Consider the following 27,087-nt stretch of genomic DNA (forward strand, 5'->3'; position numbering starts at 1 on the left):
TAACTCCAAATGATTCTAACAGATGTCGATACCTTTCGACTGGGTTGAGTAAGTAATCAATAGATGGCGCTGCTATGGTAAATCTACGAACGTGTCATATAAGCTACATTTTAACAGCATAATTACCACGTGTTGTTGACGCTATAAAATTAATTACATTTATTTTGTAGTGAACGAAATATTGTGTTCAACGTACTTCCCCTTCAAATCTCAATCCAGTGAATTTGTATAGCAACATCAACATTTTCGTCTTTGTTCGTAAATAATTTCATTGTACTAAAGGGTTATAGTAGTAGAAAGTCAAATAAGGAGATCACCATATTTTTTTACAAATACCATCTGTGTGAAAAAGCATAGTGGACTCCGTGACTGATGTTCTCTTATTGTTCCTCTTAGATTGTTTACTATAATGTAATATAACAAAAACTTTAGCCACAGCAACGCGTGGCCGGGTCAGCTAGTATATATATATAATCAAAAACCTACAATACCCGAAGGTGTTAGGTATATTACATCATATTATTCATGGACATGTCCTTCGTACACCACGTTTCTCCACTTTTTCTTATCTTTTGCGAGCATCCTGGCTTCCGCCCACCCTACTCCTTTCTGCTGCAGAATTTTCTCAATATTTTCATTCCACGTTACGGTCGGTCTTCCTCTTGGTCTTTTGTGCTGAACTCTAGATTCCCATACACTTTTTACTGGAGTCTCTCTGTCCATTCTGATTAGGTGTCCATACCATCGTAGTTGGTTCCTTTCTATTTTATTCACGATCGGTTCTATATCTAGTTCTTTCCTCACTTCTACATTTCTGATTCTATCCATTTTTGTTATACCCATTACTCGTCGCAGAAATTTCATTTCCATACTTTGTATTTGGCTTTTTATTTTCTTTGTTACGGTCCAACTTTCACTTCCAAATATAAGTATTGGTGTAAAAACAGCTCGGTACACGCTCATCTTCACTTTCCTTGATATTTCCCTCTTTCCTATGAGTGTATTTTTAATACTGTGGTACAATCTTGCTGCACTTTCGATTCTCGCCTTGATTTCCACCTCCTGATTGCCATTGCTGCTCAGCAGTACTACTAAATACTTAAAGGTTTCCTCTTGTTTTATAGCTTTTCCATCTATTTGTACGCTAATGTCATGACTAGCTTTTCCCATTACCATGACCCTAGTCTTTTCTACATTTATTTTCAATTTTCTGTCCATTAATGCTCTGTTCCAGATCTCAACGTTCTTCTGTAGCTCCTGTTCCGCTTCCGCGAAGATCGCCAGATCATCTGCGAAAGCACATTGCTTGTAAAAAAATGGGAGTTTTATTCGGAAAGAATTCTTAAGTTGGAGATTGAGACGGATAAGAAGCAAGAGATTAATATAATAATTATTTATGGACCTAACGAAGATGATAGAGTTGCAGTAAAGGATGAATTCTGGGCAGAAGTAACGGAAATAGTAGATAATGCAAAAGACAGAACGATTATACTAGGGGACCTTAATGGTAGAGTAGGACGAAGGCTTAATGATGCCGAAAATGTAATAGGAAAACACGGAGAAAATATAAGAAATAAAAATGGAAGAAGGATAATCGAATTTTGCACCCAAAATAACATGCTTGTAATGAACACGTTCTTCCAGCATAAGGAAATTCATAAATATACTAGAGTACTTGAAAGTAGAAATGAAAAATCTATCATAGATTATGTTTTAATTAAAAGAAACTTTAGACACGTAATATAGGATGTAAGAGTGAAAAGAGGGGCTGAAATTAATAGTGATCACTTTCTAGTCCAAGCGAACACGAGCATTGGTTATACTAAAGACAGAGCTGGAGAAAAACCTAACCCACCAAAGAAAGCACCAAAAGTAAAATTAAGAACATACAAATTGAATAATCCTGAAGTAGCACGAGACTATAGAAATATAATAGAAGAAATGATAGAGGAAACCGATACTGAAAGGTTGAATTGTCAACAAACATGGACAGTATTGAAGGAGGCGATGTGTAAGGGTGTGGTACGATCATGCGGAACAACAAAGGAAAACCCAAAAAGGAAACAAACTCATTGGTGGAACGAAGAAATTAAGAACGAAGTGAAAATCAAGAAGAGGATGTGGAGAGAATACCTGCAATGGAAAACAAATGGAAGTTATAATAAATATAAAGAACAAAGGAACAAAGTAAAAGAAGTAATAAAGAAGGCAAAAGAAAAGTCTTGGGTAGACTTTGGAAATAAAATGGAACAGGATTATCATACTAACCAAAAGCTCTTCTACAGAATTCTGAAGAGTTTACGAACAAACAAGAAAGAAGAAACAATTAAACAGATAAGAAACGCAGAGGGTATTTTGCTGAAAAAGGAAGAAGAGATTATGGAAACTTGGAAAAAGTATTTCGAGAAACTACTGAGCAACGACGAAACTGACAGGTCCGTCGAAGTGGTGGGAGACGATAAAGAATGGGGACAAGAAGCAAAAATAGAGATTAATGAGACGGAGATGGCAATAAAGATGTTGAAAAAAGGTAAAGCTGCAGGATATGACCAGATAACGGGAGAAATGCTGAAAAATCTGGGCAGAAGTGGGTTGAAATTGCTCACAGATGTATTCAACAAAGCAATGAATGAAAACACAATCCCGAAAGATTGGGAAGTTGGAGTGATAATACCAATCTTCAAGAAAGGAGACAAGACTCAGTGCACAAACTATCGAGGTATTACATTACTCAGCGTGGCGTGTAAATTATATGAGCGAATTTTGGAACAGCGGACAAGAAGGATAATTGAACCACAACTTGATCAATCGCAGAGTGGATTCCGGAAAGGAAGAAGCATCCAGGACCATATCTTTACAATTAAACAACTTACGGAAAGGGCGAAAATAACAAGTAAAAATATATATGCAGCATTTATCGATATAGAAAAGGCTTTTGACAGGGTGCCAACGTCCGCAATCAACGAAAGTATGGTAAAGAGAAATATAAGTACAAAATTGAGACAAGCAATTATGAGCCTATATAGAACAAATAGAAACTATGTGAGGACCGATAACATGGAATCAAGAGAGTTTGTAGTGAAAGAAGGACTAAGACAAGCGTTATTCCTATTCCTCCCAATGGAACTGGCACTATTAATGTTACTAGTCGAGCATGGAAAAAAGGCATGAAGAAGATGTTTAAGCCCTCGTGAGGACGACAAACTTAAAAGCCTGACGGTTATGATCTAAGGGTTTGTGTGTACACCAATTATTTATTTCTAATAAACTACAGGCTAGGTTAGGTTAGTAGGTCAGATCTGGTTAAGTCAGGTCCATGGCTACTTATCCATCGCCAAACACGTCATATCTGAAACTTGCTGGGCGGTACACTCGTATAGTGCCATCATGACCTGACTTAAAAACCTGCTCATCAAAAACACTATGTTGTCCCAAATATTAACTGAATTTTTGTTTCGTCGGCATACTGGTGGCCATGAACTGGGAAAACTGATTTCAAAAACTGCATCCCTTGCATTGTGAAGCGGTTTTTTTTTTTACAAATGATTCTGTAGTGTCCCGTTTTGAAATTATATTTAGCGCCAAAATAAGGCAAGAATTAACTTCTTTCCTAGATTTTTCAATAAAAATGTAGCGGGGATCTTTCATCTCCTCACTAGACGGGCGGGCGGATTCAATTAGTTGAAGAGAACGACGTAGTCTCCATTGTGTGGTCTCCAAAGTGTTTGAAATCTTGTATACTTCACGTTATTGGTACACTTTAACCAAAGGGTAAACCTGCAGGAAGTTAAAGGGACACCATCATTACCCCCTGTGTAAATAATATCAGTTGATTTTATTAACATTCGTCTATCTCATGTTTTACGAAACGACGACCGGAAATTCCACACATCGTTTAGAATAGCCACTTGAAATCACTGATCATGTAGTGGATTTTCCAGGACATGTTCGGACTTATCTGGATAACATTGTTGTTTTGTTTCATGCAATCTCTAGAAATTATGTCCTGTGTCCAATTAATTTGGTCACCAGCTTTTGCTTTTGTCTTTATTTTCTATGCTATGTGTTAAAACAGTTATTATGGGACCGATTTAACTTTCCTTCACGTTTTTATAATACATTTTCGTATTTAATTCAAAGTAAAGCTTCAGTGTTTGATACCCTTGTGAATGTGATATAAAATGTTTTTGATGAGATTTGTTTTGGTGCTGAAATAATTATTGCTGCGATGCACATGTTAACTTAAAATACGTATTAGAAATTCACTGATGCAAGGTTAATATTTTAATTTTGGTATGTCTAAAGGGCTGGATAGTTTTTCCTAAGTTATTATTTAGATTTAATAACTTCTCATTCGAGATTTTTGAAATAGTAAATTACAAAATTCAAGATCTGAGTTTAAACGTTGATCTGTTTTGAAAGTTATTATCAGTTGGGTAAATGCCATGTGGATTCGAAGACGAAATGTGTTGTCCGAATTGAATTTTGACTATCAGATGCGTAGAAAAAGGTCCAAGTGAACACTGAAAGACACGGTGATACTGAATGCGAGACGTGACAAATTTTTTAAACTTCAAACGTCAAAATGACAATAAAGCATAGATTACAAATTTTCAAAATGACAGAAAAATGACGTCCAAGATTTTCTAGCCCCGACTGTAATTGCAACTTATAAATGTGGAGCCAAAAACATAAAAATATGAACAAGAAGAAACGGATTGGGATTACGAGTTGAAAATTTGTGGATCAAAAGTTACTGTCTAATAATTTTGTCTACTGAACACGAATCACCTGCTGCCACTGATTTTCATCGGTGGCATCAAATTTAGCCGTTATAAAAGCAAGAAAAGTAAAATTTTAAACTATATTTAGTTTTGTTGTTGTTATATTAATTTTAAGTTTTATATCATTTTATGCATTATGCTTCTGCTAGCATTTAATCGAAAACTTTTCCTTTGGGCCACAACGTAATATGTGTGCTGACATCCTTGAATTGAAGATGCCATGTCAATTCAATCTCAGATATGTTTGTTTATCAAAAAGGTTAAATCTCTCACTTGACATGCAAGCGGAGTAATGTTTGAGTTACTTATCGGATTGGGGATCGCAACGGCTGTTTAACAGTCTTTGACAGTTTTTGTGTTACCAAAATAAATATTCCGAAAGAAGTACAAAATAATCAACAGTGTCATGTAATCAACAAACTGAGAATAATTTTGGTTAGATCTGCAAGCAAATTTCAACAGAATTGAACGTAAGCAAAAATAAACTTGTCAATTTTGTTGAACTAAACATAGCAGTTATGAATTTGCCTACACTCTCTAAGGTCAAAATTTACTATCCATGAAGCTTGATCACGTAGGTATACTGAAATTTGAGAAGAATAATTTTAGAAATTTCTGAGTTAGTATTATTATCAGTATTTACAATCATCATGTTTTGTGTTTTTCACTTGCTTAACAGTGTCCTCGAAACATTATCGAAACTTTTCATATGTGATCTTTAATAATAATCAGCCAATCAAACATATCATAATTACCTACTTTGAGCCGAAAATACTTTTTATTTCCACGTATTATCTGTTTTGACATGTATTTTACTGATAAGCGTATTGCGATTGCGTCAATAAAACTTCCTTATTTATTTATTTGTTATTTCGTAATACTGGGACTTCCCCTGATTGAACAAGAACAACTAGCTTTGTACCAAATAATCCAAATATACTGTCAACTAACTATTGAACTTAATGAGAAAAGTTTGTAGTGCAATTGTAAAAATCTACGGTAATAAGACACGTTTACCTGATACTAATTAATATTGCTTACGTAGACAAGTGAGTGTAGATAAAAAATCTTTGGTCTCAACACTTCTCTTGTTTTAGTACAATTTTTACTTCTCGGCTTTTATCTCATACTTGAAAAGTATAAATATTAAATTAAAAATTAAGAATAATAGCCGTCAGACCACATAATTTTTACAGACACTAATCTTCAGCGTCGTGTGGGAAATGAGATCAATATTTTTGGTTGCCTATATTTACATTCGTTTTAAATTGTTTCTCATGAACTCCATACTCTATTTATTTATTTTTTTTTTATAACGATGTGTCGGAACAATTCCTGTATTTGCAATATTCGTTGTGTCTTTAGTTTTGCAAATTTTCCCAATTCTCACATTTATTGGTCATTAAAAAATGTTTTTTCTCCTGTTTGCCATTCGCTGCCAAGATCTATTTTCATCGTACACTTCTGACAATATATCTAGCATCGATATTTTTTAATTCAAGTGTAAGAAAATAAGATATAAATATAAGGCAAACTAAGCATAATATACGCCACCTGGAACGGGTTCGCGGTATTGTTTTTTCGGCGCCAAATTTAATTTTTAAAATGGGACACTTCGGAAAGTCGCATTGATATTTTTTTCTTTTTCCTTAAAAAATTTATTCACAACAGAATTATACCATTTCCGTGCATTAGTATTAGCATTGTTTCTGTGTCTTTCTGTGCAATGTTTGATTCAATATTTAAAACGGTGCGGCGGAAGAGGATTCTTGCCTGAAGCCTCAAAGGGTGAAGAGAGTCTTCTGGCTGTGGTGAAAGAAGTTTAAGTGGCAGAAAGTGAAGTTTGACCCTCCGACCACCGTAAGTACTTTTGGGTCGTCTGCCCGTTTAAGTATCGCTTTTTGGAATCGCCGCCCCGAGCGAAATACCGTACCACCGTCACCGGTTGTTTTTTTGTCGTCGCCGTCACAAGTCGTAACCGTCGTACACGCGTCGTTACCGCCACCGCGTTCTCCGCCGGATCGCCGCGCGATTTCCAGGTTTCAAGATCGCCGCCCCCAAGTCCAGGAGGAGCCCGTCCTGAAGGAAGTCTCCGCCCAGGAGGAACGACCGTGCCGGACGTTTAGTTTTTTTGTTTATTTAATTTGTTCGTTAATTAAGACTTAGCCATAAGATTATTATTTTAGCCATGTAGCTGGTAGCAGGGAATAAACCCCATTTATGGTTGTAAAATATCTCTTGCCGTTTTATTTTTATTCTCGTGTTTTCGTGGGAGCTCACCACCTATTATCCATGTCTCCGGCTTTAGAGTAACCCCGGCGCTCCCTCCCCCGACGAATCGCTACTTCCAGGTTTTTTCGACGTTTCATGACCCCTATAATATTACGAAAAAAGTGATCTCCGTTTTTCGTTTGTCTGTCGTCTGTCGGTACGTTTGTCTGTTCGTTTGTCTGTCCGCCGCCGTCTGTGTCGATTTTTGTTAGACAGATAATAATGACTGAAAGTACACTGGACCAACTGGTGTCACATTTTGTATGTATATTAGGAATAACATGTAAATGGTAAAACGTTAAACCAAAAGTTAGTTAATCATCCCCACCACCAAGGGGATGACGTCATCTGTAAAATTTACAAAAGTTTTTTTAATTTTATAAAATAAGGTATTATACTCCTGCATTTGTGGTGTATGAACCCCTGTTGAGTTAGGTCGTTAGGTAATCGTTAAGGCAGTCGTTATCCTTTATTCCCTTCGAAAAAATTGGAATATGCGGAATATTATGGCTCTATACGTGTGGTTTATCAACTCATAATTTTTACTTAGACAAATTTTCCCGAAAATTTGGGAACACAGTACTGCTATTGTTAGCATTGGTGTAAAATCGCTTTTGAAACCTAGGGATTTTACATGTAAAAACAGAAATTTGAAAATATTGGCTCTCCTAACTAGAGAAGAAAACACTATATCCAAATCATTTATTTATTTATTTTGTAACACCTTGTGGTATTTAAATAAAAAGAGAAAAGATATCGCCAGTTTGAATTAGGCAACCAGCAATATCTTCCTAAAGTCTACCTGAGATAGACGGGAATTGGGTCATAAAACCATCATAAGGTGATACTGAAAAGAATTGATAATTTATGACAAGCTGCCGAGAACAGACCTTCAACGCAGAATAATCATTTTCCCTATTCTTTTGAAATATTAGATTTATGTATTATTATTAATGTTAATAATACCTATTATATTTGTTATGTTATTTTATATTTATTATATTATTAAATTTAGGTTAAAATAAATCTGTTGATTATATTTTGTAAGTGTAATTAATTTGTCCTGTAAATAGAATTATTTTGTTGGGCAAATAAATCTTTATTTATTTATTTATATTTAATTAAATATTAAACTATGCAAATTGTTGCGGTGTGTACTGAATTATATAAAAAAGGACACATCAGTGTATCTGTATTCAATAAACAAAGGAAAATTTTACTAAATGAAGCAATTCTAAAAATGGTCTACTTTTGAAGACCGCGTTATCCAACTCGTCAAATATTATTGTTTTATTATTAGCATTTTATTAAGAAAAACATAAATAAACAGATATTTAATATTTTTCTCTTGTCAATATGTGTAGCTCTAATTGTCTTTTTTTTTTAGTATACTCTTCCGTTGGTAGCTAAATATATCTTTCATAAATAATTTTTTTATACTTATTGCCAGAAATTCTTCAGAAGATTCACTAATAAACTATTTGCCAAAGAAATATCTATGAAGTAATTGTCGAAGGTTACTATGGCATGTAAAAGTTTTGTCGGTACGCAGCAGCGAGTGATGTCAGACTGCTCCGCCTCCTCACTGCAGCTTTCGATAATCTCTAAACACTTAGATAGAATAAAGTGGACAAACGTGCAAATTCGAATGCTCTTAATTCTTGAAAACGTTTTAAGTTTATCGTAAGCATGATGACCTCATCACCAAATTTTGCCGAATAAATGTTATTTAAATTAAAATAACTTAAAATCGTATAAAAATATTTAGACTCATGCCATTCAATTGTGGTCTACGACTTTGTAATCAGTTTTTACCCCTGCCATCCAGATTTTTGAAAAGAAAATCATAGCAACATTTTCCGATTTAACTTTAAAATTGCAGAACTGTATGCTCTAGAATTTTACAAATGTTTTAATGCAATCAGAAACCTGGTAAATTGCAAAATTTTAATAATAAAAAATCCTATTCGTCGATTAAACAAACTTGTGCTCCTAGTGGCAAGACTCGGAACTACCCACATAAATCGTGTCGAATTCGCACCCATTTTTGCAAAAATTGTTCGTTTTTGTTAAAAATTTTGCTAAGGATTATATCACTAATTTTCCACTACTACTCCTGTTTAAATCATTCGACGTATTTTGAATTAATTTAAAGTATATTTTGATTTTAATAAAGACATTGTTTTACAGGTTAAAAATAAGGGGACTTCTGTCTAAAAATATACTTTTGTTTTTTTCTTCTTCGTTTTCAATGATCGACGGTGTAAAAAAAAAACAAAAAATAAACTCTTAAATATTTACTTGTTATTTCGAAAGTGGACCCAACCATTTTCGCTATAATATAATAGCAATAATTTGACTATTTTTAATATGTACCTATGCAGGTAGACATTGTGTTAACAAAGTAAATAATAAAACTCGACTTTCTGTTTATTGAAAGTCACAAGTCACCAATAAACCGTTTACTATCATGGTAATGATAATTTATTGTTCGATGGCTTTTCCGAACGGAACAAAGGTTCTATTAATCAGATGTGCATGAATACATACATACATAATGGATGGTCAACAGCGTCCTTTCGGACAAGCAACCCAAAGCAGCCGAAGCGTTGTAAACCATTGCTATTATAATCCTGAGCAGTTTATTTTTATTGCCGGTTTCTAATAAATAAGTATGTACTGTTGGAAATATGTAGATATATAGTCAGTGTTCACGATTTGGCAGACTCTACTTTAACAACCGCCACCTAATTTGCATACTTTCCTCATTTGTCTTGGTAGAGCTTTAAAATGTCATTAATCTCTCAACACTGGATCGTCCGTTTTCCTACTGCATTAAAAGCTTCCCGTACAAAAAGAATGTTGGTTGCCTACATGTACAAAAAACGCTATATGTAAATTATGCTTCAATTAAAAAGTCGATAAAAGAACAACTACCAATTCCCTGAAGGCAATAACATTCTCTAAAATATAAATTGGTTTTGGCGGCAAAATACGTTTCGAGCGAGCAATATAATTTGTAATCGAGTCATTTGTTGATTTTCATTTGTTTCGGAAAAGTCACGTCGATGATTGATCCACATAGTACATAACTTCAAATAAATTAAATTGACAGATGGAAAGAAAAAAATGGCGTGAACTCAGAACTGAATTTGAATAATGAATGATTAACCATTTAAATGTTCAGATTTTTGATTTAGTAAAACTCATCTTTTTTTTTGAACGTATCCTGAAATATGGGGGCGAATTCGGTGAATATAATTCCACAAAAACAGACCACAGTAAAGGAATCCACCTTTAAATCGATGATGGTTTGCTTTCACTTTAATGAGGTAAATCGACTTGTGCAAACACATTTTTCAGCCAAAAACAAACCAAAATTTTGAATTTTCATCATTTATTTTTTAATAAAAAAAAAATGACACTTAAATTCACAATTAATTTCCATTAGAGCATTAAACACTATATTTAAAGTCCCTATTCACAATAAATGTTGCAAATGTTCCCCATTTTCTTGAAAACACAGCAAAACTCTTCTTCAAACTGCATCAATGACATTGTTCAATATAACCTCATTGTTGTTTATTTCGTTGATTTTTTTCAGTTATTCTGTTCCTTAAATCTTCCAAATCATTAGCAGGAGTACAATAAATTGTGTTCTTTAAATGCGGCCAGAGAAAAAATCAGCAGGTGTAAGATTACATGATCTTGGGGGCCAGATATGTTCAGTATTTCGACTAATAACTCTTTGGTCAAAAAACTCTCGTAATGGTTGGAAAAAACCAAAAGCTAATTCATCATCATGGAGTTCTCTTCTGAATGGCCCCAAAATTTCTTCCAGATATCAAATAGAAGTTAAATTGCCTAAAAAATGATAAGTTGAGGAAGAAAGTTAAAAAACTTTGGTTTTCATTTTCTTACCATTAAAAAAGAATGGGCCTATGATGCGTCTTTGGCTAATTGCAGCCCAAACACCAATTTTTTGTGCATGAAGTGGGGCCTCAACATAAAAAGGTGGTTTCTCTTGGCTCCACATTCGCATATTTTGGGAATTAACATAACCACTCACGTGGAACCAAGCTTCATCCGTAAAAAATGTCTTCTCTAGCAGTTCATCATCAAATGTGTTCAAAAACCACTCACAGTATTCACGTCTGATTGGAAAATTCCCCTCATGTCATTCTTGCACACATTGTAATCGATAAGCAAATAATCTCAAGTCTTTTTCAATATTGTTCGGCAAGTGCACTACGCTTTAATGAATTGCAAAAATTAGCATAATCCACAATATTGTTTGAAAATTGCTCTCTAAATTCCGTCCACGTGTCAGGAATTAATATTGCCATTGTCCGTCGATTTTTTGACCATTTCGAAAGTAAGACTCAATCATAAAAGTCTTATGTTCCAATGTAAAAGCCATTTTTCATCAAGTTCTTGAATTTGTTGAAAATTTAAGCCAAAAAACGGCCCAAAATGAACACAAGTTAGTTCTGAAAAGAACTGTTTTTTTAAAAGGATTTTCAGTACGAAACACAACAAAAGCAAAAAATCATTCGTTACGGCCCTTCAGTTACTTAAAGAATTCAGAAAAAGACACAATTCAGTTCGAAAACACTTGGAAAACACAATCAACTTAACCTCAAACGTAACGAACAGTTGAACAGTGGTTCAAGTTACATCCAATATCGGTCAAGGTCTTACTGCGAATACCACAGGCGAATACATATTCAAATCATGTAAAAAATAGGGATGAATTTTAAAAACTGCAGAATTGCAAAACTGAACGATTCGGTACAATTTAAAATTTTTAGCATTCATTTTAATAAAATTTCCAAAACCCATTAATGCAGGTAAACGGCGGAACTGTAGACATCATTAATCGTCAGAATTTGGTAAGACACACGTTCCCTGTTCAAATGTTATTTCAAATGTAACTCGATTACAAATTATATTGCTCACTCGATAGTTTAGTTTTAAAAAAAGAAATAGATTTTTGGTTTTTTATCATTATTTTAATGAATTCAATTAATTCAGTGTAAATATAACTCCCATGAAGATTTTGTATTGCCAACAAATACTTGAATAACTCTTTAAGTCCTAAAAGAAGAACGAAACTGGAAGAGGCTTTTTGTCTTATCACGACCTTTTCTATTAACTAGTTAGTTAATAGAGAAGGTCGTGGTCTTATGAACATATCACAGCATAGATATCTATGCTGTGAACATATTTTGTGCCGGATAGGCAACCAGCCATACGCTAGTATCCGAACCCCCGCCAGAAGCCGCTACGCTCGCCCCACTTGCTCTCACCCGATTGGCGGACGCGCCTCCCGAAATTTTGACAAATGGCTGACATTTGACAAACGCAGTATCGCGCTTCTAGTGATGTGTAGTGAATCGTGTCCGTCAGCCTAGAAAAGCGATGACGAGATGGTGAAATGATGTGATTATGTGTGAGACTCCACCGTTGCTAGTGATAAAATCGAATTCAGCAGGCGACCTACTCGGAACTGACGCGATGACACTGATTCCAGAATCCCCCGTTTCACAATCTGTCGAACTGTCGAAACTCAAACGGACCTTCACTCTGCCCCGGAACCCTTTCAACGCCACCAGGATGTCCAAACGGAGGATAAAAACGAAAGAGAACGAGCAGGATAGCGACAACAAGAAGGTCTTCCGCCGGCCCTCGTTCCGCAGGTTGGAGCCAGCATAGTTTACTCCCGAAATTTGCAAAAATGTGCCCTTTTAGGCGTAGAACAACATAGCGTTAAGAAATGTGTAGTCACTTACGCAAGACACTTTTGCCGGTGCAACTTGAATGTTGAGCAAAGTTTGCTGCGAGGAGAATTGGATAGGAACAGAGATTGATGCTATTACGGCCCTGTGCGGCAAGATGCGAAAGTGTGACAACTTGAGATTGTTCGAGAGGTGCGTTTATCCTGGTGTAAAAATTTCGTTTGTCTAGAATAAAGTTTGATCCGCATTAAAAGGGAAAGAGTTGTGCCAATAAATTTGCCTTCCCTTGGGAAATTAGGCAACAGGAAAGTTTAACGATTAAAGGAGCGTCTTGAGAATTCTGTCTACTGTACTCTGCCAACTTTATCGAGATACATGTTTAAAGGTTGTTATAAAAGTAAGGTGTTCTTGTTGCACATAATCAACAAACGATAAAACGGTTGTTATTTGGAAAGATCCATTTCTGGCCGGTTGCTACATTTTTCGGGCTATATTCTGTAACATTTATCTCTACCCCATAACCAAAAATGTATTTAAAATAGCGCACTCTTGAGAGAAATGTGTGTTATAATTGAGACCTTTTGGACCAAGAAAAGATAAAACTGATTTGGCTCGTTAAAAAAACAGTTCTTTCCTTAAGAATCGTAGGTTGTGACACTTTCGCACCTTACTGCCACAATATTATCAGTCTTGGTCTTGTGGAATTATCCTTGTAAATAAACCATTGAAATTTCGTCGTTTTAGGAAAGGTAAATTATTTTCTTTTTGTTATGTACAATGTGACACTAATCTAGGTGTACTGTTTCCAAGGTAGCAAAAAATGCGACTTTTTTTTTTTGCTTTGAAGGGATCTTTTTTCAATAAAAAATTATGTAATATTGGTAGGGTCAACATTTCTAAGAAGTCCATTATGTAATTTGCGAGTCGATCCTGTTTTCGAGACTAACACAGTTTAAAAATAAAAGTTGACATAAATGTAAAGGTATCTTTTATAAAAGAAAAAGTATGAAATACGGAAAGCTTCCCCTAGTGGAATCGCGAGTCTTGGATTTACTACGACCACGTTATGACTTATGAACACATTGACAGATTTTTATTTTACTTTTTTTCCTGTCCAAATATTTTCGATCGACATCTGTTTATAAGCTTAGTGAAGTATTATAGGGGTAATAGTCATTTGGACGAATCTATAATTTCATGTTTCCGCAGGATGTAAAAATCCAAGTTTCCTGCTTCCGTTTGCCTGTCTGGTGAAAATGAAAAAATAAATAAATAAAAATTAACTATTAGCGTCACTATTTAATAGTTGTTATTTAATGGCTACTTTCTGTTTTCTCAACCTGTCATGACCCCTAGAACGAAAAAATAGATCTCGCATTTCCGTATCTCATTCGTCTGTGTTTTTTAGTAAACGTGATTTAAATTTTGTAAAATAACATACTCCTGTACTTGTGGTTTATGAATCCGCCTTTATTTTTTTCTCTCTTACACTATTACTGCTGTTTTCTATATATTTTATTTGTAAAGGTAATCACCAATAAAATGTCGCATAATTGAATTGCATAATTTTTCAAACAAGCCGGGTTGTTTGACTAGCGAAATAACCTTCGACTGATTTTTCTTAAAAAAAAAAACTACTTTCCTGACTGACGTTCTTTGTTCGCTAGTGCGACTTTACGTAAAATTTGGTAAAATGTTGGATTTGGGTGTTGAGACACGCATAATAAATGAAATAATTTCATCAGTCTCAAAAATAGCTCCTTCATTATTATTCACTAAATTAACGCAGTCTCATGGTCGTTGGTGTTTTGTTACAAATTACGTAAAAACATGTTTGGTGAACACAATGCAGAAAATGTTTAAGGAAATACTGGGTCACTAAAGCAAATAAAAAGTATCAATAATACTAAATATTGATTCCGTAGAGTGTTTTTTTGAGTTTTTATAAAAATAAAAATTCAGATAATTGAAAAAATATTTGTTGTTTTTTTTAAGTTGTTTTTTATTAAATATTTCATGTGATGAATACATATTTCTTTATTTATAAACCTAATTTCAATAACATTTGGACCGCGTCACTCGTTTAGGGCTACAATTTAAAATTTTTTTGAAATATACAAAGTGTTCCATTTGAATATGTGTACGTCTCTACAAAAAAAATGACAAGACACAGCTCCATTTATAAAGATAGAAATCAACATATACAGGGTGATTAAATGTGTAAATTGTTTCTAGTGTTCTATTTGAATATGTTTACATCTTTACAAAAAAATTGGTCTAAAGAGTTTAGACAGTACTTCCCTCGCTGTCGGAAATGTGACGACTGCATGTCTATTATGTTTTTTTTTCACAGTAGATTTCATTTTTTTTTTGAGTCACCCGGTATATGCAAATTCAAAAAATATGAATGGAATGATAAATTACTCGTACAAGTACAGACTCATCATATTTTGTACATATATTCTAGATAGGATTTATTCGGCAAACTTTTGAGCTGACGTCATCAGTTTTTTGTAGAAGATAACCAAATATATTTTGACTAAAAATTTATGATGCTCTTTATAACCTTAAAACATATGCAAGATTTCAAAACATTCGGTTCTGGAGCTCCTGATTAAATCAATAAAATACATTTACCCATTCATTAATTTTTTTGGGTCACCCTGTATATGCAAATCCAAAAACTATTGAATCACAAGAAAAGACTCATCATATTTTATACATTTTAGATAGGATTTATTTAGCAAAATTTTGTGGTGACGTCATAAATTTTTTAGGGGGGATGAGCAAATACATTTTGATCAAAAACTTACCATGCTTATGATAACTTTAAAACACCTTCAAGATTTCAAAGCATTCGGTTTTGTAGTTCCTGAGTTAATCAATAAAATAAATTTACGCATTCATTAATTTTTTTGAGTCACCCTGTATATGCAAATCCAAAAAATATGAATGGAGTGATAAATTACAAGTACAGACTCATCATATTTTGTACAGTTTAGATAGGATTTATTCGGCAAGCTTTAGAACTGACATCATCAATTTTTTGGAGGGGATAAGCAAAAATATTTTGATTAAACATTTATTATGCTCTTTATAACCTTAAAACATCTGCAAGATTTCAAAGCATTCGGTTTTGTAGTTCCTGATTAACTCAAAATAAATTTACGCATTTATTAATTTTTCTAAGTCACCCTGTATATGGAAATCGAAAAAATTTGAATAGAATGATAAATGACAAGAAGAGACTCACCATATTTTGTACATTTTAGATAGGATTTATTCGGCAAAATTTTGTGGTGACGTCATACATTTTTTAGGGGGGATGAGCAAATACATTTTGATCAAAAACTTACCATGCTTATGATAACTTTAAAACACCATCAAGATTTCAAAGCATTCGGTTTTGTATTTCCTGAGTAAATCAGTAAAATAAATTTACGCATTCATTAATTTTTTTGAGTCACCCTGTATATGCAAATCCAAAAAATATGAATGGAGTGATATATCACAAGCACAGACTCATCATATTTTGTACATTTTACATAGGATTTATTTGACAAACTTTTGAGCTGACGTCATCAAGTTTTTGGAGGGGATAACCAAATATATTTTGAGTAAAGATTTATGATGCTCTTTATAGCCTTAAAACATTTGCAACATTTCAGAACATTCGGATTAGCAGATTCAAAATTAAATTGCAAAATGTTGTTTTATAATTTTGATTTTTTTTTCAAAAATCTGGACGTTTCGGGTAAAAACTCAATTCGGAGTCGTAAACTACATGTTTAGGACTATATTATTTTATACAATTTAAAACCCATTTACTATGTACAATTTTGAAGTGATGTCATCACATAATTGGTGGGGATGATTAAACAAATTTTGGTTAGCGTTTTACCATCTACATAAATAATGTAAATACAAAATTTGACAAGAATCGGCCTAGTACTTGGGGGGGGGGGTCATCAGCCCCATCACTTCAAAATTGTACATAGTAAATAAGTTTCAAATCACATAGTCCGACACGTGTAGTTTATGAATCCGTGTTGCGTTTTTACCCGAAACATCACGTTTTTAGAGAAAAAAAAATTCAAAATCAAAATTGTTATAACATTTTGCAATTTAATCTTGAATCTGCAAAATCCAATACTTTAAAATCTCGGACTTCTTTTTCGTCTATTAAGGCTTAACTTTTCTTTGTTATCGGGAATAGGACTATTTCAAAAATAAAACCAGTATTTCGCTGAAGTTTTGTCTATTGACCATTGAAAATTGAGTTTTGGAAAAGATGAAACGTCGGCGAGATATTGGTTTTATTTTTGATATAGTTTTATTCCCAAAAACAAAGAAAAGTTATGGTATAAATTTTTAGTCAAGACAAAAAATTTTACCAAATAAATCCCATTTAAATACAGTCTTCATACGGTTTTTCAAGCTCCAAGTTGCATCAAGTACTGCTAATAATCGACTTTTGGTCCGGAATTTTTCAAAATATATGAAATTTTCAAATAGTATTTCGTTTGATCGGGATCTTAATTTTCTACAGAGGATGGTATTGTGCATTGTCCATAACAGCTACACTATTGCATAAGAATTTCAATACAGATTTTTTTTTTCACCTACTTTTCAAAAACGCAACGTTGTTAGTATCAGAATATTTTTGCAAAAGTGATGTGTCATTCTGCACTTCTCCGTTCAGTATTGTAATTATTATTATTTCGTTCTTGAAAAAGCAGCTTCCTTATTCGGTAATTTCTGTGGGTTGTAAATAATCAGTCACCTTGTTTGGAGTCTTGCTTATTCTATTATTACAACATTCGTATTTGTTATTTAAAAATCCAGTATTTTTTCAGAAATGTTCGTATTACTGCATTCTACGTTTACGTTTTCTCGACCTTTCATGAGTCCTACAATACGAACAAATAGATCTCTCGTTTCCGTATGTCTGTCTGTCTGTCCGTCTGTCTGCCGTCTGGATTTTTATTAGACAGATAATCTCCGAAAGTACTGGACCGATTGTTGTCAAATTTTGTATGTTTACAAAATGTATGCTCGGTGTTGAGTTTTTACCCAAAACGTCTAGATTCTTGAAAAAAAAAAAATCAAAATTGTAAAACATATATCCCTTCAGATACAGTCCATCATCGTGTCGAATAGGAAATTTTTGTCAGTCTCACACTGATATAGTTTCCGGAGTATATTGTATGTTTTTTTTGTTGTTAACTTCTCGGGATAAATATTGCCTAAAATTTCAGCTCAATCGTGACTTGCAGTAGTCACATTGCAGTCAGAGTGACTATCATCTATACTTATAGCCTAAATGTACCTTAATTTAGTCGTTTACTTATTTTCTTTAACGGCACTGTGTTCTACGCCTAAACCACCCACCCACCCTCTCCCCAAAAGCCTGCGTCGGGGTGCTAAACCATCCTTCTACCCGCAGGTTCATCAACAAGATCGCACAGCACATCGGGGGCGTGCCGGTGATCAGCGGCGACGCGCGCGTGCCCCCCGTAGGGCTGCAGACGTGGGGCCCCGAAGACACCCCGGGCGTGACGGGGCTCAAGAACCACGGCAACACCTGCTTCATCAACGCGGTGCTGCAGTGCATCTCGCACACCGACGTGCTGGCCGAGTACTTCGTGCTCGACAGGTACAAGGTGGACCTGTCGAGGCGGAACAAACTCAACTCGAAGAAGTTCGGGACCAAGGGCGAGATCACGGAGCAGCTGGCGCTGCTCCTGAAGGCGCTGTGGGCCTGCCAGTACAGCCCCGAGCTGAGCACCGGCTTCAAGCAGGCGGTGGAGCGGCACGGCTCTCAGTACAAGGGCAACCAGCAGCACGACGCGCTGGAGTTCCTGCAGTGGCTGCTGGATAAAGTGCACGAGGATCTCAATACGGCTTCCAAGAAGAAGTACAAGTTGATTAAGGTAAGAGATAGTAGTTAGGGTGACACGTGAATTGGGTTTACGTCAAATTGAGGGTTGTAATGTCAAATTTTGAATTTGAAGTTTGCTCGAGCAGACTCTGTGGTAAAGACCCTCATCAATCTGTGACAGATGACGCGGGCCGATTTCAAAATTATGTGTATTCGATGTTGTATTTCGATTAAATCATCGGTGTAGGCGATCCTTACAGATATCTTAGTAAAATTTGCTTTAGAGTACAAAAATTACGGTCTGTTCTGCGTTTGAGGATTGTCAAGATTCGACTGTGACTGTAATTTGTGGCTTTACACATTTTAGAGTCTTAATTAAAATTTTATTAGTTGTGCGTCTACCATAAATAAGGTATTCTTACGAAATAAACCCATACAATGCCCCGGTACGAGGCCTGTGGGTTTTCTAGTATGTATGGTGATAATCATCATCACCGACGGCGGCGCTTGACTAAAAAAAAGCCTGGAAGCGGAAGTCGCGATGGGCACTCCAGAACAACCTCGATCGCGAAATATCTAGAAATGTGTCTACTCGAATCGGAAGTGTTCTGTACATAATCTCTGTATAGTTCTTCGTGTGCTTTTGTATATTAATGTGAAATAAATTGTTGAGTTTTAACCACTCCGATTTTAATTACCGATCAACACTACGATAATTTGAAACATTATAGGACAATAATATAAAAAAAAGACTATTTTTGTGGTAAAATATGTATACTAAAGAAATAAATATCTGATTAAGAATACAAGACTTGTCAGTAAAATGGAATTTTTTTTCCCGCTATAATTCACAAGTATAACTCGAGTTTAATCTCGAAAAACAGACGTATGTAATTCTAGGAACATGATTTTTTACTTCCCGGGCGTAAGCTAAGGAATATTGTAAAAGTGTCCATTCGGCGAACTGCTAATTTTGTATTTTCTCGACGTTTCATAACCCCTAAAGTATGAAAAAATAGGTCTCCCGGACTGATTGTTGTGAAATGGTATATTTTAGCAATATTTTGTAGGTGCTAAAACGTTAACCAAAATCTATCTAATCATCCCCACTAACAGTTTGGTGACTCACATCAAAATATTACACAATAATACCTGGGGCATATGAGTCTGCCTTAATTTTTTACGTTCGACATATAGATTTTTGAAAATTTCAAATCCAAATTGTTTTACAATTTAGCTCAAAAACTGGAAAATCCAGTGCTCTCAAATTTTGCAACGGTCGTTGTGCATGGTAAATCGCTAATCAAAATGTAACTAATACCGGAAATAAGCTTATCCAGTTACAAAATTCGATAAGTGATGAAATGATGACATCTATTGGAATTTACGATATTCCTTTATTTCGTGATATCTTTTTGTTACTTAGAACTCATTTATTTACTTTCTACTTATTTGTAAATTGTCTCGACATATATCTTTTATTTGATAAAATTAAATTGTGGGTATGTGTTGAAAATACGATTCATTCAGAAATCTTCGAAAGTCTTATGTATGTAATTTAAATTATGGATTTTAGTGATTAATTAAATATTCTGAATTCTGATTTACGACTAAATCCTTCTTTCAATTTGAGAAATATTTGTTGTGTTTTTTTTTTTTGTATTGGACCAAACAATTGTAATTGTTAAATATTTAGCTATTAATATTGTTACGTAAAATAAACCCATACGCGGCCCCGGTACGACGCCTATGGGTTCTCGTATGTACATCGCCGATGACTCATTGTCGGCGACGGCGGCCGGAGAAAAGCCTGGAAGCGGAAGTCGCGAATGGGTGCTCCAGAGAAGTCTAGAAGCGGTGACGTAGGCGTTTCGAGCAGGACCGCGGGCTGTTTAAATGGGAACCACCGTCGGGAGCAGTTAGTGTAGTCCAGGCAACGAGAGTTGAATTCAGTTACCAAATCGAGTCCAGCGAATGTCGAGAAAACCCAGTGAAGTTGCCCCGGGATTGTTTTGTACATAATCGTGTAAATCCGAGTTATTAAGAAATACATTGTTGAGTTTAACTCACGCCGATTTTAATTCACCGAGAAACGTAAGAATATTTTAATAATAATTCGCTTGATTACGATTCACGAAAGCCTTTTAGACTATTTTTATTGGAATTTTAGACTGTCAATTAAATTCACATTAAAAATATTGGTACATACTACAAAGTTAATTCTTCAAATTTGAAATTTTATGTTTTCGAACTTTTGATTCAGGGATTTTTCTAATTTTTACTTCCCGGGCGTAAGGAAAGGAAGTATTGTAATCGAGTCCGTCGGCCGACTCTCTACTTTTGCATTCTCTCGACGTATCATGACTCCTAGAGGACGAAGAAATAGGTCTGTCGTTTCCGTCTGTCTGCCGTCCTGGATTTTTATTAGACAGATAATCTCCGAAAGTACTGGACCAATTATTGTCAAATTTTATATTTATATTAAGTATATCATGTAGATGGTAAAACGCTAACCAAAATTTGACTAATCATCCCCACCAGTAATGTGATGACGTCACTTCAAAATTGTACATAGTAATTGGGTTTTAAATAACATAGTCTTACACATGTAGTTTAGGACTCCGAATTGAGATTTCACCCGAAACGTCCAGATTTTTGAAAAAAAAGATCAAAATTAGAAAACATTTTAATATTTAATTTGGAATCTACAAAACCGAATGCTTTGAAATCTTGCAGTTGGTTTACAGTTATGATAAGCATGATAAAATTTTGATCACAATATAATTACTTATCCCCTCCAAAAAATTGATCACGTCAGCTCAAAAGTTTGCCAAATAAATCTTATCTAAAATGTACAAAATATGATGAGTCTGTTCTTGTGATTTATCTTTCCGTTCATATTTTTTGGATTTGCATATACAGGCTGACTCAAAAAAATTAATGAACCCGTCAATGTATTTTATTGATTAAATCAGAAACTACAAAACCAAATGTTTTGAAATCTTGGAGACAATTTAAAGTTATCATAAGCATGGTAAATTTTTTATCAAAATGGATTTGCTCATTCCCCCTAAAAAGTTGATTACGTCACCTCAAAATTTTGCTGAATAAACCCTATCTAAAATGTACAAAATATGATCAGTCTGTACTTGTGATTTATCATTCCATTCATATTTTTTGAATTCACATATACAGGGTGACTCAAAAAAATTAATGAATGCATGAATTAATTTTATTGATTTAATCAGGAACTACAAAACCGAATGCTTTGAAATCTTGGAGATGTTTTAAAGTTATCATAGGCATATTAAATTTTTGGTCAAAATGTATTTGCTCATCCCCCCTAAAAAATTGATGACGTCACCTCAAAATTTTGCTGAATAAATCCTATCTTAAATGTGCAAAACATGATGAGTCCGTAGTTGTGATTTATCATTCCATTCATTTTTTTTGGATTTGCATATACAGGGTGAATCAAAAAAATTATTGAATGCGTGAATTTATTCTACTGATTTAATCAGGAACTACAAAACCGAATGCTTTGAAATCTTTTAGATGTTTTAAAGTTATCATAAGCATATTCAATTTTTAGTCAAAATATATTTGTTCATCCCCCCTAAAGAATTGATGACGTCATCTCAAAATTTTGCTGAATAAATCCTATCTTAAATTTGCAAAATCTGATGAGTCTGTAGTTGTAATTTACCATACCACTCATATTTTTTGGATTTGCATATACAGGGTGATTAAAAAAAATGAATGAATGCTTGAATTTATTCAAATGGATTTAATCAGGAATACAAAACCGAATGATTTGAACTCTTGGAGATGTTTTAAAGTTATCATAGTCATGGTAAATTTTTAGTTAAAATGTATTTGCTCCTCCCCCCCTAAAAAATTGATGACGTCACCTCAAAATTTTGCTGAATAAATGCAACAAAAAACCATAATAGGCATGCAGTCGTTACGTTTCCAACACCGTGGGAAGTACTGCCTAAACTCTTTAGACCATTTTTTTTTTTGAGTTCTCCAGACGCTTCTTAACAACTTGCATTGAGTTTATCCGTCATTTTTTGCTCACGCTGTATAGTAAATAAAAAGTAATTAGTTTAATCATAGTTAAAATCCAGGCGTTGTGTAACAATTTTTTACATACTGGTTTAAAATTAAATATCTACTCGTTACCACTTAAAGCCAAAGCAATAATGATAATAATAACAATTTGATATTTTCTCGACGTTCCTATCATCACTAGAGTATGAAAAACGGGGTTTTCCGTTTCCACCTGCCTATCTGTCTGTATGCATGTCCGTCTGTATCGATGTGTATTAGACAGATAATCTCAGAAACTACTGGATCGATTGTTGACACACTTTACATATTTTAGGAATATCATGGAGATAGTAAAACGCAACCAAAAGTAGTAAATGTTATTTAAGTTTTATAAAATATTTTTTTTTTACTTATGAAAAACAAAGTCCCCCGTTTCCGTCTGTCGGTCTGTGGTCAGTGTGTTTATTTATTACACAGATAATTTCCGAAACTACTGGAACGATTGTTGTCAACTTGTATATGTATTTTAGGAATTTCGTGTAGAGGATAAAACACAAACGAAAATTTGTCTAATCGTCCCCATCGACAATGCATAAAACAAAATTTTGCATAATTATTTTAATATAAAATAACATTTTTATATTTATGATTTATGAATCCGCCTTTATTTGTTACCCTGGACATCCAGATTTTGATAGCTTAATTTCATGTGTGTATAAATGGCGTACTTTGTAAATATTGAACGCCGTATTTTAGTATTGTACTATTTACATATATACATTTTTTTATTTATATGGATTAGAAAATAAATGAAATAAAAAAAAATCAGATTCTATAATCTTTCGAAGACCCTGGCTTTGGTAGACTGTATTTCAGGGATGAAGGGAATTGTGTATAAATAACCTTTTTAGATTTTTTTTAAAGCAGAAAGGGGAGGTTACAGTTGTAAATAACAACTGATCTACATATAAAAACTGATTTAATATTACAATTCACGAAAAACGGCATTAATTTAACAAATAGCCTTCAATAATTTAAAAAAGTCAAAAATATCATTTAATTTCGTCGGCAACCTGTGTTACTACTTAGCGTCTCGCTCGCTCTACGAGCTCCAATTGTTCTAGGTGAACAGATCTTGAACTTTATCAGCTACATACACCTTTCATCTTCAAAGCAGATGATTTCCACGATCTTTTAGATTTAATACGGTCCATAAAACATTAGGGATTTTCTCGGTATAATTAAAGTGTAAACCTTTAGCGTATTAATAATAACTGGCAGACCCTTGTTGTTTAATTTTACCGTGAAATCTGTGCTCCGTATCGATCCCGCTGATTTACGTAACGTCTTTGTTCATTTACTTACACGACGTCTCGCTCGTTTCGCAACATCAATTTTATTTACTCCATCAACTTTCGGTGTGGCGGCTGCTTTGTGTAGAAAAACCGTAGCGTCTTTGACTCACTTCATTTGTAAATGGTCTTTAGAATTTTTGGATTTTAAACTAATTCGAAGTTTTATTTTTAACTTTTTTTCAGGTGAAGTTTCATAACTTCTAGTATATGAAGGAGTAGTGTTCCTGTTTCCGGCTGTGTCGTCTGTTTGCAATTTTATTAGACAGAGAATCTGTTTTAAAAATATCGAATAGATGATAAAATGCCAACGAAAATTTAGGTGGCGGTCCGAGAACTCGGGGTTCATGCCCATGTAAAATCGAAGACTTCCAACTGCCCGTTTTGCCTTAAAAACTGTTGTCACTTTGAGCGCACACTTTAGAAATCTGTGGGTTCGGGTACTGGGAATGGCGTTTCTCATGTTTCTGTTGAAACCGTTATGTAATGATTATATGTTTATACTACAAAACTAGATCTTTTTCTATTTTTGGAAGATAAAAAGTGGAACAAGTTAAAAATAGTTTTAGTTTTACTATCAGAAGAAAGATTTTTGAACTAATTTGATACAATATTAATAAAAATAATACAAAAATCAAATAACTGAGCCTGATTTTAAACAGAGTATTAACTCGAAAGTTTGCTTATTTATTGTTCTTGGCCAGAAAACTCATATTATATCAAAATTATGTGCCGCAATAGGGTCATAATAACAGTAGAGTAAAATTATCTAACGTTTGAATATAACAAGAAAAATGTTTCAAATAAAGACCGTACTTATCTTATTAATCAGTAAATGGCTCTTAACCACAGAGTAGCTGGTAGATTATGGTATTTCCAGAGCGTACTTTCCGTGAATTAAGTAGATGGTTACGATGACGTTTGACACCTTTAAAATTTTTGTCAACGAAACCACGTCATGTTTTTGGCGTCCCGTAGTTTGTTCGCGAAATCCTAGACGATTTCCTTACTCTCTGTGACTTCGGAGCCGGATTTCCGACTCGTGGCGCTTCCCCTCTTTTTCGCTGTCAGTATTTTCTCAAAATGGCCTTGAAATGGCACGCCGAAAAAGCTTAAATGAACGTGGGAAGTGCACAAAATCCGACCCTGAGACTTTATTTAAACGCGAATCCAGTGAGCGACATAGCGATTTGTTTGTGAATGGAGCTTTCACTTTTATGGCTGCGATGGGTTTGTTTGGAACCCAGCGTTCCGGGTCAGGGCATGTGAAATGGTACACTTATCTTGACCGAGTGAAACTGCTACACAGCAACGAAAGGAAAAATTTTCGATAATCTCGAAATCTAAACGAGTAAATATTTAATTTGCGTGGGCTGCGTTAATTACACCTATACGCGTATTAAATTTTCCTCGGCAGTTCGATTGACGTCTCCGCTGTGTCCTTATCGCGTTCTCTGACATAATGTTAACAGAAGAGATAAAATTTTAAAAATATTTCACATTATCTGGGTTTCGAGAGAAGTTGGAAACAATTACATCGAGTGACGCAGGTTGAATTAATTTACACTGTTGATAGTTGAGCGTTGTACAGTGCATAGCTTTCATTTTTATTTGCATATCTGCAGGTGGCGATCGAAATATGAAAGCTGATTTAAATTATTTGATAACGTGGCTATTAAATAAATGGTTATTTGCATAACCTTGACCGGTGTCCTTCGGTTTTTCTGAATTTTGTTTTGCTTCTCGCGGTTATTTTGCTAATAATTATAGCGGTTTTTATTTTTTGTGATCGACTGTAATGTGTAATAATGGTGCCGGTTATGATTATGGGTCGTAAAGTAGACAATGGGTTGTGACTGTTAAAAAGAGAATGCCTTCTCTGGAATTCCTGTAATTAATGATTTCATTTCATTATGGTGGGTAGGTTTTTGTTGGTACTTTCTACATGAGTTAATTGAAATGTAAAATTACATTCATTGAGTGTCGATGTTACATAAACGATGTATCAGTTTTACTTGAACAAAACAGGAAAGTGATGACAGCTTGCTCCTGTAGAATTCGGTGATGACATTCTCTGACATAATAAATTTTAGAAATTTTAGTGTGGTAACGTTTTTCATAAAAAGGCCGTAGAGTATGAAACAATAGGTCTCCCGTTTCCCTCTATCTACCATCCGTCGTCTGTGTTCATGACATTTCCTCATTATTTTGCATAGTTACGGCTGTCTAAATTTTATGAAATAATATACTCCTGTACTCGTGGTTTATGAATTCGCCTTGATATTTATCACAATTAGTTTACAAACATTGTTTTTTTTTTGTAAAGTATTATTTTCCACTTGGTTAATGTAGCCGATATTTCGCTGCTGCATCAAAAGCTTCGTGGGATTGATAACTGATTATCGCGTTACGAGTCGGGGACTGTCGCCTCTGCTAGTGAGACATTACAAACCACTATATCAAAATAACAAACAATTACTAATCAAGTATCGCAAAACCCTAGAGTCAAGATAAAATCATGCTTGTTGATAAATGCGCTTGTAGATAGCATAGTAGCAGCAAAAAGTTGTACAATTATTTTCAAACACGTGAGACCATAAGCAGAAACATGTAATAAATAACTCATTAGAAGCAACCCGTATTGGTTCACGTCCCTTTTTTACTGAGTTTTTTTTTTTCACTATGACTTGTATTATCCGTTTTTACTTCCCGAGCGTAAGCGAAGGAAGTATTGTAATAGAGTCCTATCTGCTTTTACGTTTTCTCGATCTTTCATGACCCCTAGAGTATGAAGAAATAGGTCTCCCGTTTCCGTCTGTCTCTGTGTCTGTCTGTCTGTCCGTCTGTCTGCCGTTCTGATTTTTATTAGACAGTTAATCTCCGAAAGTTCTGGACCGATTGTTGTCAAATTTTGTATTTATATTATTTATCTAGATGGTAAAACCCTAACCAAAATTTGTTTAATCATCCCCACCAATTATGTGATGACGTCAATTCAAAATTGTACA

General features: G+C 34.4%; 2 protein-coding genes across 3 annotated transcripts in view; one reads left to right on the forward strand and one right to left on the reverse strand.

Annotated features, from left to right (window-relative positions):
- Positions 1 to 519: 519 nt before the first annotated feature.
- LOC135123812 (uncharacterized) lies at positions 520 to 1,176 on the reverse strand. Its single transcript, XM_064048688.1, has one exon. It carries the CDS (start codon positions 1,174 to 1,176, stop codon positions 520 to 522), a length of 657 nt encoding a protein of 218 aa, XP_063904758.1.
- An 11,214-nt stretch (positions 1,177 to 12,390) lies between these two features.
- Positions 12,391 to 27,087, forward strand: part of LOC135123547 (ubiquitin carboxyl-terminal hydrolase 31-like) — a 92,203-nt gene continuing 77,506 nt past the window's right edge. Inside the window, exons 1-3 of one of the 2 annotated variants that reach the window (XM_064048316.1) lie at positions 12,674 to 12,754; positions 12,807 to 12,985; positions 18,240 to 18,726. In XM_064048316.1, the coding sequence (XP_063904386.1) occupies positions 12,876 to 12,985; positions 18,240 to 18,726 (597 nt within the window). In that variant the 5' untranslated portion in view covers positions 12,674 to 12,754; positions 12,807 to 12,875. Of the gene's footprint in view, positions 12,755 to 12,806; positions 12,986 to 18,239; positions 18,727 to 27,087 lie in introns of both variants that reach the window. The other variant, XM_064048315.1, reaches the window with a different exon arrangement.

This window comes from Zophobas morio, unplaced genomic scaffold (assembly GCF_036711695.1).
Source record: "Zophobas morio isolate AGI-343-1 ecotype UQ-CSIRO unplaced genomic scaffold, CSIRO_AGI_Zmor_V1 ptg000006l, whole genome shotgun sequence".
NCBI classification, from domain to species: domain Eukaryota; kingdom Metazoa; phylum Arthropoda; class Insecta; order Coleoptera; family Tenebrionidae; genus Zophobas; species Zophobas morio.

Bases quoted from the DNA above. Each gene is read 5' to 3' on its own strand.
- LOC135123812 (XM_064048688.1), bottom strand. From the start codon at position 1,176: ATGGTAATGGGAAAAGCTAGTCATGACATTAGCGTACAAATAGATGGA.